Source organism: Tribolium castaneum, chromosome 5, assembly GCF_031307605.1.
Source record: "Tribolium castaneum strain GA2 chromosome 5, icTriCast1.1, whole genome shotgun sequence".
NCBI classification, from domain to species: domain Eukaryota; kingdom Metazoa; phylum Arthropoda; class Insecta; order Coleoptera; family Tenebrionidae; genus Tribolium; species Tribolium castaneum.
Genome location: NC_087398.1, coordinates 5,301,195 through 5,317,974, shown reverse-complemented (window position 1 = coordinate 5,317,974; position 16,780 = coordinate 5,301,195). Strand labels below are relative to the sequence as shown.

Below are 16,780 nucleotides of genomic sequence, written 5' to 3'. Positions count from 1 at the left end.
CTGCACTATCACTCTTTAAAATAGATAAACAGCCTTAAAAATCACTTAGTTAACGGTTTCAAAAAAAAAGGGTCACCCTGTACAAGGTAATTTTGTGCGTGTTAAAAAATCCCCTCTTTTAAAAAAATCCCTAAAAACTGGCGCCCTGCTTAAACTTGCATTCTTAAATGTGCCACCAGATAAAAATACTTGAAGAAGTGAACTGATAATTGAGTGTCAGTGTGGGGTAAAAACGTTGAGTTAGCGGTTGCGAAAAATGGTGGATGCGCCGGGCGAATGTTGCAAATAGCGTTATAGTTTTGAAAGGGCGCGACGCAGCCGTCGTGGGTGTGATTTGAATGGTCCGGCGCATCCCGTGGCTCTGGGGCGCTTGTCTCCTGAGCGAAATCAATACCGCAATCGCGTGACGTCACCCCCACGTCGGCCTCCCATTGGCGATCCGTTAACTCATCCTATTATTTATTAAAGGTACATGAATGGGTAATTGCAAACTGTGATATTTGGCCGGACGACGGCTGAGACAATCGAAAAAAATCGCGAACAAGTCGGTGCGAAGGTCCGTGTGCGCTAGGGCCGCGTCGCGAGTGCCCCGAGAGGCCGTCGCCAGGGAGCCGCCTGTGGACATAGCCGCATGTTGTTGCATTTCGGTGCCGCTCTGAGATGGACGACGTGAAGCCGCGGCGCGACCGCGACCTCTCCAACGGGTAGTCGGTGGCATGTCCGGAAAGGGCTAGCATGGAGGAAGGGCCGGATCTGTCTCACCTCACTCCCGAGGAGCGGGCCATCATCGAGTCCGTCATGGTCCGGCAGAAGCAGGAGGAGGAGCGCGAGCAGGAGATCATGAGGTAGGCCCGCGCCCCGTGGGGCTACGGTTCGAATTTCACGGCTGCGAATCGATAAGAGACAACAAGCTGCACCGGTCGCATCCGCAAAGGTGACGGAATTGCGAGCAAATATTGACGGCATTTGGGGGTTTGTGCAAACGTGGCCGCTTCATTCAATAAAAAACAACAAAGGAGACGGCCAAATGTCAAAAGGATACGGCCTTTTTGGGGTTAATGGGATAGACCCAAGACCCGAGCTTCCAGAAAACATTACAGTGCTATTTTCGTTCATGGCTTAATCACCTCGAATAATTGATCGGGTCTTAAATATAAACTCTTCAAAATATTAATTATTTAATTTATGGAGACGTATACATTTATTTCTTCAATGTTTGAGGTACTAAAAATATATCACCATTTTAATTTAGCTGATAATGTGATTAGTGGAAAGTTTGACAGATATTTACTTGCCATCAAAAAATTTATTACAGTTCTGTGCATATAGCCTTGCTAATTTAATTTAATATGTATTATCACAATGGTATTTATTAATACTTTGGCGACAAAATAAAAATAAAAAAGCCAGTTTTATTTTGATATTATAGTTTTTTGCGCATTACGGTCCCAATCTGTTGCTTTCTTTACGGATATCTTGATTAATAATGATAATTGTATTGCACTTTTAATATCAACTGTCAAATGATTTAAAATTAAGAATAAGATAAAACAAAGTTTATAACGTGACGAAAGACGTATATTATTATTTATTGTTCTTGTCCTTTTACTTTTTGAGCAAACTACTTGATGCGTATTAAAGTACTATAAAATGTAATTGTTTCCCAAAATTAATTTTATTTTTTGTTTTTGATTTAAAAATATGAGTATATTTTAATATAAATCTACCACAGAACATTTTTTTTACAAAAACATCAATCCACAAAATTCACCACAATTTCAGTCTCAAGACATGATCACACTATTATTTTTAACACTATATTTCAGTAACTTTTATCTGAAAGACCAATCTCGTATTTGGTGGAATATTTGGTAAACTAGTCAGGCTAGTCATTTTATTTTTACGTGAATCACCACCATGCACTGTCAGTGGTTACAATGTCATCTACATTTGCAGTGATTTTATCTGTAACACAATTGATCAAGCATTTCTTATTGGTTCAGAGTTTCAACGACCATCCTCAAATTACGGTCATTTCTTGTTTTAAGTGAAAATTTAAAAGTATGATATACAAATAACAAATTCTGGATAGTACTTGAGTACTTCTAACAAAAATGGTCTAAGCAAAGTCAAAAAAATATGTCATAAAATTGAGAAAAAATGTTAAGTAGCGTTTTGAATCTCAAATAGAAAACTCGTTTTAGATACAAAAAACAGTCTAATAAGGTGTCTTATTTGAACCAAATAATTTTCTTAAATTATTCCTTTATCTAACTTCTAAAAGAGCAAATTCGGGCGACCTTACGATTTAAATATAGATATTTTAGAATAGATCTAAACACGGATGACTGCTGTCTACTTACTTTTTTGCATAATTTAACACAATTTTGTCTCTTAAGTTGCGAATCTTTATGCATTCGTTTAATATCGGATCGAATCGCATGATTTCGTTCTGTTATTGTTGCATAATATACAGTCTCATACGAGGTATCTTTCTAATTTTACCTTATCCTTGCACAAAAACCATGACAAATTCAAACCTAGTTAAATTAGAACCCACGATAGTTTCTAAAGTTTTATTTTTTTAATAAAATTATGCATCCCAAAAAATATTTGTTTACACAATTGACCAAAAAATTACATATTTAAAAAATATTTGTTTTTTCATTGTTTTACTTAGCGCACTGTAAGGTCAAAATTTCTAAACGTCAGTATAAGCATTAATAACTAATTTGCAGTTCAAAACATTGCAGCTGCAGAAAAAATATGGTTTATATTGCGTTTGCAAAGCTGGTTTTTGAAGTTTTGAAGGTACTTTTTATCTCAACTTAAAGATCTCGATAAAAAACCTAACATTTTGAAGCTCAAAAAACACTTGCTTTGCGCACTTCTTGCAAAAATGACTATTTACGAAATCAATCGCAAATTTGAACAAATTTGTGCAGAAGTATTTTTTGTGCAAAAACTGCAAAATACATAACTAACAGACCCCCAAAATTCCAGTAACTTCTCTCAAGATTTAATATTATTTCTGGAAATTGATGCAGATTAAAATACCATGTATTGTGATTATTTGAATTTAATTTATTATTAAAGTAGTCTGTAATTTTTTTTAACATGTATGAAAGTTAACGAGTCAAATAGAAGCCAAATAATAAAATTTAATTTACAGTTTTTGGTCTTCACTTTTGGTGGATGCGCCGGGCAAAATTTTATACGCTGCCCAATGAACACAGTTAACATATAAATTAAATCACTTATTCTTTTTTAAACTATAATATGTATGTTGCATGTTAAGTTTTTATTAAATTCCTTAATTTTATATTTGTATCGCTCGACTTTCCCCTAGGTCAAAAAATGAGATTTGTTTATAATATTATGTTTGCTCAATTTTAAAGATGAGTAAGTACCGAATAATGGGGGGATTGTATTTTTTGTTTCTTTTTTTAGGAGAAAGGCCGACGAGGTGCACATCTTGGAGGAGACGATACGGGCCCGTAACGAACAACACAAGAAGGCCGGCATCGAGCTGGACGCCACCTGCCACATCTGCCTAAAGACGAAATTCGCCGACGGCGTCGGCCACCTGTGCAACTACTGCTCGATCCGGTGCTGTGCCCGCTGCGGGGGCAAAGTCACCCTCCGGTCGAATAAGGTCAGTGGAAGAAGGAATTCTTGCAAATGTTAAGACAATCGCAGATGTATTTACAACAGAGCCATTGACGAAAGACCCGGGCCGGGAACGCGTGGGTTGCCCATTGTGAAGCGCGTGGGGGGCTTACGTCATGCTTACCGGACGTGACGCGACGTATTGATTCACCCCCACCGGGAGGCAAAGCACGAGATTCATACTTTTTCGCAGACGGAGCGCGAGCACCAAATACAAAGATATCGCAAAGATGGACATTTAATAAAAGAACGACCATTTAAAAAAATCCACGATTTCTGCCCCAGTTTTCGTATTTTAAGAGCTTTAAAACACACTTCTCCCAAAAATTGTTTCGTACGATAGAAGCTTATTATTATCGGTTTGTATTCTCCAAATTTCAATACAATTATTACAATTCAAAAATAAAATATTCAGCGTAACAATAAACAAATATATTTTTAAAAAGTCACTTTATTTTATTTTGATTATAAAATTTTTAATACTGGCTATTACATTTCCTCTTTTGAAAACTATTTTTCTGCATGAAACAGTGAACTATGTTGGCCCTAACTTTGTCAGTTGTATCACGGATTATTATTTAATAAAAAAAACTACGAGTATGTTTAATAATTAATTTATTACAAAAACAAAAATCAAACAGCAAATTTAAGATCAAATTTTTAAAAATCTCGAAAAACAGTCGCTTTATTTTTACAATAATTTCTACCTAATTGACGTTATCATAATAGTCCCACCGTCACATGACACACGCAAGCCATCATGGCTCATCATCATGCCAAAGATAACAAAGGCAAACATCCGAATGCGTCATCTTCTACCCACGAGCCAAGAACATAGTCCTAACAAATCTTTCTTGCTTTATTCTGAATTTCAAGATTCGAAATGAATCATTTACGCTTTATTGGCGCAGGTGGTGTGGGTTTGCATCCTCTGCAGAAAAAAGCAAGAACTGTTGAGTAAGACTGGCCAATGGATGCTTGGCGGCACCAACGCCGACAGCGAGCTGCCGAGCCTCCAGCAGGCGCCCTCCGACAAACGGCCCAAGCTCGAGCGTGCCCATTCGGCCGCCGAGAAGGAGAACCAACCTCTTCAGCGCTCCGGCAGCGTGCTTCGCCGACAATACTCGGAACAAGAGACCCGCACGCCCTCGTGCGAGCGCTACAACCAGCAGTATAACGAGGACGATCCGCGTTTCTACCAAGGAGAGCTCGAAGGCCTCATGCGGACGCACCCCCATCTCGTCCCGAGACGCTATCCGGACCACGAGCCCGAGCCCCTGCCCATGGACATCCCCCGGATGCCCTCCGCAAGTGCCAACAAGAAACACAAGCGCAGCGGCTCGACGAAGAAACACCAGCACAACCCCCAGCCGCAGCTGCAGCGGTCCTTCTCCAGCTCGGAGGAGGACCTCAAGTCCACCCCCGAGTACGGCAGCGACGACCGCGACAGCGAGAAAGGTAAGCGGTGTAGCGCGGTCCAAGGGGTATTTGACATCGTAAGGTTGTTGCTCCCATAATTTTAGACTCGACGCTGTTTTCTGATCTTCCTGTAGATGTGATTTGTGATTTATTTTGTTGTTAGTTAAGGACGCACGTAAGTTGTGCCGCTGCCGCCACTAATCGTCCTGTCTAAACTAGATTTGATCTGTTTACAATTTGCAGGAGTTGCCGATAAAATGTGTGACAGATTGAGCCGGCAGGCGATTCTCGACGAGAAAATCAAAAAATTCTTGGCGGTGAGCCTCTGAGTCTTTCTTCGAATTGGTCGATGTTGTTTATCTGCATGAGAGTGTTCACGCAGCTTAAGCACTTTTCTTCTTGCATCAAAAGTTTTTTTTGTGACGAGTCTCGCCGGCCGCGACTGGATCCTAATTGAGCAAACACCCAGTATTCAGTTTTTCCTGAATGCTCGTGGCGTTCTAGCGTTCAGATATCACGACTGTTTAGGAGACAACGGCGACTGGCCTCCCCTAAGCCACTATATCGTCGCCCCACAACACAGACCTCTGCAGGACGTCACCGCCGACAATCGGTGCTTCACCGAACGCAGAAAGAAGACGGTCAGGTTTGACCAACACGAGAACTGGGACAGACAGGGATCGCAGGACTCTCATAGAGATTCGGGGATTGATACCTCCTCGACCTTCACCTCCAGCGAGGATTCCACTCGCGGAGACCTGCCCAAGGTGCCTACCTGACCATTTCTAGTTTGCCTCTTAGAGTAGAACCTTGGCAGTAGACGAGTGTATGTAAAAAATTAGTTAATCGCGCTAGGAGCCACACTTGTAAGTACTCGTCCCGGTTTATGCACGCTAAATTATTCAGAACTCGCGGAAATTATTGGTTTCCTTCTTGTATATAATCTGCAATGCATGGCTTTGCATTATTCGAACTCAATCTTGTGTGTTCTTCTAGACTAGATAACGATTCGACTAGACACTCCACCCCTTGAAAAATACATATTATAATAAATTTCTGAAAGTAGAACGAGTCCTTGTGCGTTCGTTACTTTGTGAAAGTTGGAATTGTCCCAAAAAGCCTTGCCAATTCGGCTGTAGTCACATCCAGAAATTTATAGCAGCAACATAAATTTTTTATTCACGCCGAAATAATACTTCTCTCTTTTTAATTAGCACCCGTTATCTTGGCAAGTGTCCGCCAACGGATGTCGAATGATCGGTCATATGATACTCCGACGAGGATCGAGGGAAACTTCCGGTTCTAGTGCGAATATCTTAGGACTGAAAGTGGTCGGAGGTAAAATCCTCGAGAACGGTCTCAGAGGTGCGATTATCGAAAAAGTCAAAAAAGGAAGTATCGCCGACATTGAAGGCCAACTAAGGCCGGGTAGGTGTCACAAATCGCAATGAGGGTATTTTTTATGTGAGGCTGTTGGCAGGTGATGAAGTGATTGAGTGGAATGGTCGCCCTCTCCAAGGAAAAACATATCAAGAAGTAGCCGATATCATAGCTGAGAGCAAACACGAAGCGAATGTTGAGTTGATCGTTTCCCGAAGTATGGGAAGCAGACGAGCCGCCCAAGCGACCTGGAGGCAGTCTGTGGCCCATAGAGGTATGACCGAGTCTTAGAAATTCCTAGCACCTCGCTCTGTTCACGTTCAGAGCTCGCCTCTGAATGTGAACAGATTGAGATTAGAGCCACCGGGTTAGCGTAAGTGGCGTGAGCTTATTTAGCACCAAGACACACCAGAAACCATATTTGACACTATAGCGCACTGTACAAAACCCACACTTGACACCACTTTTTTCTTCCTTCTTCTATTTGTGTGAATGTCCCTGTTATTCCCCTAGAGTAGTTAATTGTAATGGGAGCAACAACTGTGTGTTTTTGGCAATGGTGTTGAAATATGGTTTAGAGATCGATGCAGCGAACGAAAGTCGGGCAATTGTCTAGTTGTGGTGTTTACTGTGCCTCTCCGCAGGTCAGTCTGGTCAATGGCAGCAGGAAGTGGAGGGTTACGAAAGACCGCACGTCCTCGTAACGTCGCCGGGGAGTCCCGAACGACCCAGACCCAGTCCCGCCTTGGCTCCCAGCGTCGGGGGCAGAATACAAATCAAGCTCGGTTTCGACCCCTCCACTTTGCAGTTGTTCGTCACGATCGTGTGCGCGGCGGGCTTGACGCCGAGGTCGCCCCACCAGCCACGCAGTCCTTACTGCAAGCTCTTCCTCCTCCCGGACCGCTCCGAGAAGTCCAAGCGGCGGACTCGCACCCTCGCAGGTACCAAGCCCCCTTCCAACACACAGTCTTTGACTAATTTTCCCAGGAACGGAACCGATGTGGAACCAAACCTTCGTCTACTCGGGCCTTCGTCGAGCGGACCTGCGGCAGCGCGCCTTGGAGATCACCGTCTGGGACTATGTCCGCTACGGCGCCAACAATTTTTTAGGCGAGGCCATCGTCGAATTGTGGCCTTTGGACGAACAGCCCACTTGGCGGACCCTTGGGCCCCACGAGGAGGTGGCCTTGACGCCCAGCGAGCACTTGTCGCCCCCGAGCACCGGCTCGCGCTTCTCCGACTCGGACACGCCGTCCGAGTGCGAGATCGACGGCGGGAGGGAGCGTCGCGGCGCCGACGGAGCCAGCGTCAGCAGCGTCGGCAGCTCATCCTCGCCCCCTAACGAGCGGAGATCCAGGAGAGACCAAGAGACGATGCAAGCCTACGGCGCGCAGGGGTATCGAAGAGTGAGTTTCTCCGCCAATTCGAAGCTTTCCCTACTTGTGTTTTTCCAGAGCATGGCGGGCCAGAGGTCGCACTCGGCCGCGCCGTGCGACTCCCCCAGCGTGCACATGTCGCGCTCCAGGTCCAAGTCGCCCCGACACACCGTCACCGACCACCGTTCCCTGTCGCCTCCCGACGTCCGTATCGCCGTAGCCGACTACCAGCCGTCATACGTCGTGCCTCGTTTCCAGTCCCGTTCGGCGACTGCGACCCCCACCGGATCGCCGAAGAAACGCCAACTGCCCCAAGTGCCCCAAGCGCTGGCGCGCGCCCTCCAAGAGCGCGTGGCCCAAGACCTGGACCAGGACAGGGCCGGGAGGCACCGCATGAGGTACATGCACACGTACAGGAGCACCGGCTCGGGATGGGAACGCAGATATAGTGGACTGAGTGATAGTGATTTGGCGAACCATAGCCGGAATGTCCGAAGGCCGGTGTCGCCGGACAGGGACAGGGACCCCCTAGGCTTGGTGGACTTTGATAGTGACATGGAATCGGTCGGGTCTGTGACTAGTAGTGCGTTTTCCACGCAGTCGGAACGAATCAGGAGCAACAAACCTGCCAGGTAAGGAGACACAAAACGCCTCGAAGAGGACCTCTACGTGCCCCGAATTCACATTCAACTTGCATGCTTACAGAGGATATCACGACGGGAGTAACTTTTTTAAAATAATCCCCTGGCAATGTAAAATATCCAAACGTAGTTTGCAAAATTCTTTCGAAAACAAACTCTTTAAGCGTCGTTTACTCCCCAACCCCTTAGACATATTACTAAACTCCCGTAGATTCTCTTGCGGTAGTTTCAAACCTACCCCAATCAATGACATTCAACCCGAGATGATAAACGATCTCGAATCAGACCTTTTGGCACCGAGTCAAGACTCTGACTCGGACGAAAAACCCAAAGAGGAAAACACGAAACGGCGCCAAAGCGACGACCGCGGATCGGTTGAAAAACTCTTCAATTTCGTTAAGTTGCCCAAAAACAAAAAAACCGTCTCGTTTCTTGTCCACGATGATGTAGATTCTGCTAGTTTAAGTTCCCTTAACAATGCTTTTGTTCCCACTAGTACTGAATATGGTGGAGGTAGCGATCGATATGGGTACACGACGAGTCATCGCAGTGTCCCCAGAAACAGAGAAAGACAAGACTTGCGGGACCCTATCGAGCCCATCGACCAACACAACCATCACCACCACCACCATCACCACAGGGAAAGTAGCATAAAAAGGGGGCAGTTTACGCGGAGCTTGTCGAACACGGAGCCCCCACCAGACGAAAAAGCAGGTAAAAATACGATTTCGCAGTTATTTATTTTTTTATTGACACAGATAATATACATATTATAAACTGAGATAGTGTAGTTAAATTAAAGACTGCACGTAATTCCTGTGGTTCCAGATGGCAGTCTGAGTGATACTGCTGTGGGCCAGATCCACGGTTTGGAAGTCCCTCAGAAGGAGATGACGCGGAAGGAGAGCCAGCGGGAGCGGGAAAGGGAGCGGGCGGATCGTCAGACGGGCCAGTTCGTAGGACTCAGTAAAAAGAGTAACTCGACAAGTCAGTTGTCGGCAACAGGTAAGAGCTAATTGTCACACCTTCCACAAAACTCTCTCTACTTACTCTTCTTCTGGAATCGACTCTATAATCACCGTGTAGTCTAGTCTAAACGTTTAGAATAGTTAAATGTCTAAAACCGATCGAATTGACAGATGCGTGTAAGCTCTTCCTTTTACCCACCCTTTAAATTGAAGGTAGGAAACGGAGGATGGGCTTCGGTCGAAGGGGCAAGACCTCGTTCACTGTTCATCGATCGGAGGAGGTTATTCCCGGAGATGTGAGGCTGTCCAAGCAAGGCTCCTCGGCTTCCAGTGACGGAGAAGGGTCGGCCGACGGCGACAGGTTCATACCTTAATTCACCTTTTTTCCCGATCCTTAAAGAGCAAACACGTAGATAGGTACATAGAGAGACGAATAGTGACAAGCAATTGTGGTTTTCCAGGAGCGTGTAGCGTAGCGTTTCACTATTACACAACACTTGGTTGCAGAAGACAGTGGAGCAATCTTTGGCTTTTTAGGGTCCAGATTGAAAAACACTCAGTGTACAAATAGGCGATCTATCGATTAGAGTAGAGTGCATTGTAGACATAGTGTAATAAATTAGTCCTTTTATTACTAAGACTATGTTTTTGCTTGTCGACTTTTAGTAGTTTTAGACCAGCTATGCTTGCTGTTAGCCTTTGGGGCTAGTCGTCGATGTTTCCTTTCTACGAAGGTCTTTCACTATTAGAATATCGCTCCGCACAGACTTGGCCAGAAGTGGTCAAGTCTGCGCCGGAGTTGTAAATTTCTTGGCCACAAGTGTGCAACTGGGCCATTCTAAAACTGACGCTATTTTGTGGCTGCAGACAGCGGATACAGTAGAAAGCGCGTATCCACCAGTAGCAGTATACAGCGCTCCCAGGAAGTCGTCCCTAGTTTCCCTTCACGCTCGACAGATTGCAGCCAAAGGGCGTCGAGTCTCAACTCCATTTCGAGCTCCGAGGGATCGTCGTAAGTACCCTGCCTCTCCCGTCTCTCCACAACCGCTCCTCGTCGACCACCCTTGGCTCTGGCTGCTGTGTTGCATTGAGACGGAGAACGTCAGTCGATTGGTCCTCGGACCAATCGACTGACAAGCACAAGCATGATAGATGGTACCTTGTCTCCTACCAAACACAGCTTTTGCGTAAGTTTTGATGGTCGTGTTTGCTCCTCCTGGTCTGGTATGTATCGAGCATGCGGTCAGTCACTCATACACACTCAGGGGATTCTTGCAACCTTGTATGCATGCCTTGGCAGCACCGTCCGACGGCACGGTTTTTACCACTTCAAAAATCACTGAAATACACACGTAGTCTAGCTAATTGGCCCGGTTTCTTTATCTCTCTCTATGTACATTCTTTGTGTTCTGCTCTTTAAGCTCTGAAGAAATGTCAGAAACGAAACATAGACAAGTCGAGGTTTATGTGTGTATGTTGGGTAGCTTTTTGTATATCGAAAGATTTTTCTTCCTTCAAACGGCTTCCCAAACGCGATCTCAAACTGCGCATTCTGAGACTGATTTCGTCTAGGTGGTCACCCTCTTTAAGACTGGCGGGCGAGAGTGGGCAACTGGCCGACTTCATCGACGGTTTGGGACCAGGACAACTAGTAGGACGACAAGTGCTGGGAGCACCGGCTTTAGGCGAAATCCAACTGAGTCTCTGCTACCAAAAGGGGTTCCTCGAAGTTGAGGTGATACGAGCGCGGGGACTACAAGCCAGACCCGGATCCAAAGTTTTACCAGGTATTCCCCCCTTAGTCCAATCCCAAAAATCAACCAAAATTTTTCTAGCACCCTACGTCAAGGTCTATCTAGTCAACGGCAAAAAATGCATAGCCAAGGCCAAAACCTCGACGGCTCGACGAACTTTAGATCCGCTCTACCAGCAACAGTTAGCTTTCAGAGAGAATTTCCAAGGCTGTATACTCCAGGTGAGGGATGGTATAAAGGGGAGAGGTGTTGGGTGACTGGGTGGTGTTGCAGGTGACCGTCTGGGGTGACTACGGGCGCATCGAGGGCAAGAAAGTGTTCATGGGCGTGGCCCAAATCATGCTCGATGACCTCAACTTGAGCAACATCGTCATCGGATGGTACAAACTCTTCGGCACCACATCCCTGGTTAGTGGACCTCCTTCGCTCGGTCTCTCTCGACGCAGCTCCATGGCTAGCTTAGATTCCCTCAAGTTGTAACACTGACCATTCCATTGTTTCACACACACTGACTCGCGCCTGCTATTTCTATTTGTCACATTATCACTCCCTCATTATCATCATAGTGTCACCGATCCTCGTAGTCTACGCAACTCTTCCACTTCGCTTAGGTACGCCTAGGTTTGAGTGAACACGCTGTATATTTGCTTAGAACTGTTAGATCATCCTTTCTGCCCCCGGGTTTGGTGCAAATGTTTTCTGATGATTTTTTTGCAGTGAGGGCGAATTCCGGCGTGGTTGGAGGCGACGTGACGGCGAGAGAAAGAAGACAGTCGCCGGAATATTCGCCGGTAGTGCGACAAACTTTGCAAAAACATATACATGAGACTATATTCCGATTTAATGCATTTCCGGCGAATATTAATGAAAAATATTGTACTTATCAGAGTATTACGGTATGGTGCGAAAATTATTAGCTGACATTTAGAAGCAGATTAAAATAGATACATATAGTGTAAATGAAGTGAAAAAAGATATATAAGTGTAGATATCACGCACACATATAAATATAGTATCACATAAAATATCATATCTAAAATATTTGTTATATGACGTCTGGGGCGGCCCAAAAAACTACCACCTAGATTCATATGCGCGTGATTACAACGATCCACTTAAAAATACAACAAATGACTTGTATTTTTCTGGGACGTCCTGTTCAAACAACAAAAATGCTTCATTGGAATTGATAAATTGCTTTTTTACTTGAAACTAAGTAATGACATGAAATTAGGTCGTGTTAATGAACTATGTAAATTATGATAATGACATTGTAGAACTGTATATGAACGTTTAATTGTACCATATAATTTATTCTTGATTGTTGAATTGCATGTGATATAACTTGAAGATTTTATGTTGGCTGTTTGAATTTCCCGCTTCGATAAGATAATCTCCGTTCTGAAGCACAGGTGTCGCCACGTTTCCGTTTCGTTGTGTATAAAACATATAACATCGAAAACTGTAATGTAATCGAAGTTTCCCGCGATTCGATTTCAGAATATTCTCTCATTTTTGTAACGTTTGTAATGAATTTTTAGAAAGGGGGCGTGTCGCTGATATTCGACTGTTTTTCCGCAGCCGACTGCTACGACACCGCGGTGTTTTTACTACCGATTCGGCAAACAGTGCCAAATCGGGTATTAAAAATGGCCGGTTTTTTAAATTGTTTAGTAAAACAATCCGAATAATGCTTCTAAGTCATAGTAAAAGCTTTAATCTGCTTGAAACCCAAAATATATCATACGTAACAACAAGAATAAGATTTTCCGAAACAACTATAACCATAATTATGATTGTATATAATTTTCGAAGAATTGGGTTCAACTAAAATGTAATACACTGCATACAGTTCAGATGGTTGATTTAAATATTATAAAAGATATCAATAGTTAGTTTTTCTACGCTGTTCTTTAATAAAATAAGACACCCACTTCATGGATCATGTACTCCCATTTGTTCCAAGGTCCGAACTGTATTGTACCTTTTATCATTCCGATTAAATCATTATCAATAACCGAGTGTAGATATGCGCCTTACATACTGTTCGCAGCAGCCAGTCCGGCCCTGCGTCACTTTTCAATAAAGGCCCGTGTAAATTGCATCAATTGGACTAAAATGCGGCAAGTATGGCGTCGGACTGGCTCGTTGCACTTTTGTATCTGTACCGGACCTTGAAGGGTTAAGAGACGACGAACAAAGCTGTCATTTGCGCTTGAGACACTTCGGCTACTGAACTGTATTTTAGTGTACGGTCCTTTGACAATTTGCGCATATCACTGGAAGTGTCAGAAGCGTCCACTGTATGTCCGTCTTGATATGTTCACTCTTGACTGATGTATCCATTTTATCCAAGCCCATGGGCAAGACAATAAATGAATGATCTATCCCGGAGCGTTTCATTCCACATTTTTCAGCATGCCGGATAATTATGGGGCTTCCGGTGACCCAAAGCGGTCATTGGCGGCCTGATGCTGAATCAGTCTCTCGGAGGCTTGCTTGGGAGTGGTGCTAACTGTGAATTTTGACAATTAACGACGGGGACACCCGAATTCCAAGCCGGTCTAAGATAAATGTTCCTACAGTAGTAGCACGAGAGGAATTTCGTGTGCAAATTAAATTCGTTGTACTATTTTTTTGCCAACTTTATTACACATTTCATTGTTCAGTAAAATAAATAAATAATTAGCATTTATTGCAGTTTTACAACTGTGGCGATCGTTAAAGTGCAATTATTACTTCTTGTGCCCATTTTATTGCCCTTTTAATTGAAATTAAACCATCAGAAGATAAAACACGAACGTACCTACTTATCTCTAGAGCAATTAAAATATCATACCGTACCTTTACACTGCGATAAACTTTCTAATTTTAATAATCAAATCTTGAGAATCTCAGATATACAAAAACTTTACAAAAAAATCGTGTAGAGAAAGATTGACGAAAAGGTTTTCCAAATCGATATACACAACCTACTCAACATACCGCACGTAAACCTTGAAATCCATTGTTCTATTTTGTTTTTATGACGTGTCGGTATTCATATTTAAAGAACGAACAAAGAGAGAAAAGAAGTAGCTCCAGATTCCAGTAGCCACACTGTATTTGTTTATACGAGTATTTTTTGAGAGTGAAAAGAACCATGGCCTTACACAATAGCTACATGACTTGCAAAAGGGGAACTCAAAAAATCAGAAGAATCTGTTCCTTATCGTCGTGTTTATGACTCAGTGATCTAAATACAGCTGTTAGATGAATGATTAATTCATGCCGAAGAAAGGGTCAAGCTGTGTGCCTTTGTTTCAAGATTCCAAAGATTGGAATTCTTATCCTATCTACATATGCATCAAAGAATCTATTTAGGCTAGAGCTAACGTAACGAACTTTTACCTAACTAAAAAATACAGTCGTTGTACTTTTATCATTTAAGAAAACAAACAATAATTTGATTGTAATTTGGCGAGAGTTGAAAAGACAAAAGAATAAGGGAACAAAGAACCCAACTACGATTTTTTATTTATTAATCTTGATGTACTACACTGATGGACACTCTAGGAGTTATCACAACAGGAACAAGATAAGGACAATAAAAGGCAATTAAATGAGCTGAAACAATAGAAAAAGAACAATAATTCGTGAAACAATAAAACTGATGAACAAATAAAATTCCATAATTATTGTAAATCCTTAGGTTGATGTGCTTATAAGTGTTTTATCTCGTATCACAATTTTGCAAAACTTGTCATAATTATTGCACATTTTGCGTTTGGTTAAATTTATTGATGATCGTCAGTTCTCGCATTTTTTCCGCATTTGATAAAACTTCCCAGAAATCCGTTTTTAGGACTAACACATCAGCATTTTATCATAACCATCGGTCTCGGGAAATATTAAAAATCGATAAGAGATAACGGCTCATTAACCACTCGAACAGCTTTAATTACGACTGGGGATCAGCCCCCAGGCTGTGCGTTCTTACACGTCTGCTGAAACGTTAAATTGTTATTTCTCGCGATGCCTTTAGAAACTGAATTTCAATTCGACACACTTATGAAATTCCGTGCATAATTGGCAAGGTGACGGGCTCTAACGCGTTCTCTAATAAAATATTACTTTCATCTGCAAGAATCGCTTGTCGAAACTGCAAAGTGCATTATATCCATTGGGTAACGCGTTGCGAAACGACCCATTTCAATGGTCAATTATGCAAAACGCGCGCATTTTTATAGGTTGGCCTATAAACGCAGAGAATCCGTTGCGAAGTCGACAGGTCTGCTAATTAGGTAATTGCAATTATCGAGATTATGGACCGGAACGGGGCGCTTTTTCGGTGCTTTGTTACCAAATCTATCGGCTTTCTTGCCAAGAATTCGCATCACACTCCACTGACCGGACACAAAAAACGCAAATTCGATTCCGGGTCTATTTCACTTTCACTACAATACGAAAAACATATTTTTCCCAACGAGAAACGGTACTATACCGAGCGACGCAGAAAATGTAGCAGAAAACAAGAGTTTGGAAGCGCATTTTGTTTATCACTCAGTATAGATAAATAAAAACACAATACTATTTGTAATGTAATTGTTTTAGCTTTAGCGTCATTGTCTTGACGACGTAAATATTGAGTATGTACATGAGTGTTTGTTTTTTTTTTCAGTATGTTTGCAATTTTTCGGTCGCTGAGTGTATTCTGTCCCCAAAACACGTTTAAATGAATGAAGCTTTCACCGGCCATCGTTGCAAGAGATAGCCGCGGTTTCGTAATGAAAATTTCAAAAGAATTTTCGCAAATTCGTCACCTTTTCACCTTTAATTTGAATACAATCAGGGTCAAAAACACGAATCGTGGTTGTCACCAATCAAAACAATAATTTCCGCTTGTGGAAGATTTGCGGTTGGCCGTTGACAGAAAAGATAACACATGTTGTGTACAAGTGATAAAAGAAAAATAAAGCAATTGTTGTGAATTTTTAGGTGTCCAAGGACAATAAACAAAACGCAAAAGGAAAAATTCAAAACATAACGAAAAAATAAATTATGCGAGATTACAGAACTTGTTTAATAAGATACAGCTAGAGACACATAAAAACAAAAGATAATTAATCAGATTATGGCAAACGTTAAAAAATAATAAACAGAAGCAAAACAGAAATTCCAAGATAAATATCGAACAGATGTTACAACAGCTTGTAAATAGTATTGGCGTTTATTTTTTCCGAATGATTTGAAGTAGGAGAGTACGGGGACGTCCTCTAAATTGGTAATTTATGGATTTACCTTACGGGAGCTAGGACAAGGTTGTGGTATGACAAAGATTGTGTATCTTTTCTAGGATGGGTTGGAACAATGTGTGTCGTCGCTGAACAAATAAATAGATAAAATGCTAGCGTAACCTAACCTAGAACCAAATCGTGGCATTTCTAAGGAATTTCTCCTGAACTTTATGCAATTTTATAATTTATATCCGAACAAATTTTTACAAGCTCTAAATATCGCCCATTTAGATATTTATCTCCCGGTAATAAATTTCAATTATCTCGAGTTAACAAAGAGTTGGTTTAATTTCGGAA

General features: G+C 42.6%; 1 protein-coding gene across 5 annotated transcripts; it reads left to right on the top strand.

Moving 5' to 3' along the window:
• The first annotated feature begins 414 nt into the window (after nt 1-414).
• On the top strand, nt 415-13,596 carry Rim (Rab3 interacting molecule). 5 transcript variants are annotated; one of them, XR_001574978.2, is made up of 16 exons: nt 415-845; nt 3,451-3,655; nt 4,581-5,127; nt 5,617-5,855; nt 6,303-6,516; nt 6,569-6,742; nt 7,113-7,409; nt 7,456-7,874; nt 7,923-8,476; nt 8,982-9,199; nt 9,314-9,490; nt 10,321-10,465; nt 11,026-11,240; nt 11,289-11,428; nt 11,481-11,818; nt 11,925-13,596. XR_001574978.2 is itself a non-coding variant. In XM_008195660.3 (16 exons), exons 1-16 carry the CDS (start codon nt 736-738, stop codon nt 11,925-11,927), a joined length of 3,795 nt encoding a protein of 1,264 aa, XP_008193882.1. In that variant the 5' UTR covers nt 416-735; the 3' UTR covers nt 11,928-13,596. The 5 variants fall into 5 exon arrangements, 1 of the variants encoding a protein (XP_008193882.1); XR_001574977.2 differs by lacking the exon at nt 10,321-10,465 and adding an exon at nt 9,667-9,814; XR_001574979.2 differs by lacking the exons at nt 5,617-5,855; nt 10,321-10,465 and adding exons at nt 5,332-5,405; nt 9,667-9,814.
• Nucleotides 13,597-16,780: the final 3,184 nt, after the last annotated feature.

Excerpts from the sequence above, each read along its gene's own strand:
- Rim (XM_008195660.3), top strand. The coding sequence starts at position 736 with ATGGAGGAAGGGCCGGATCTGTCTCACCTCACTCCCGAGGAGCGGGCC. Across the intron at positions 9,491-9,666 it reads AAGTCAGTTGTCGGCAACAG|GTAGGAAACGGAGGATGGGC; the intron begins GTAAGAGCTAAT and ends TTTAAATTGAAG. Across the intron at positions 11,241-11,288 it reads CGGATCCAAAGTTTTACCAG|CACCCTACGTCAAGGTCTAT; the intron begins GTATTCCCCCCT and ends AAATTTTTCTAG.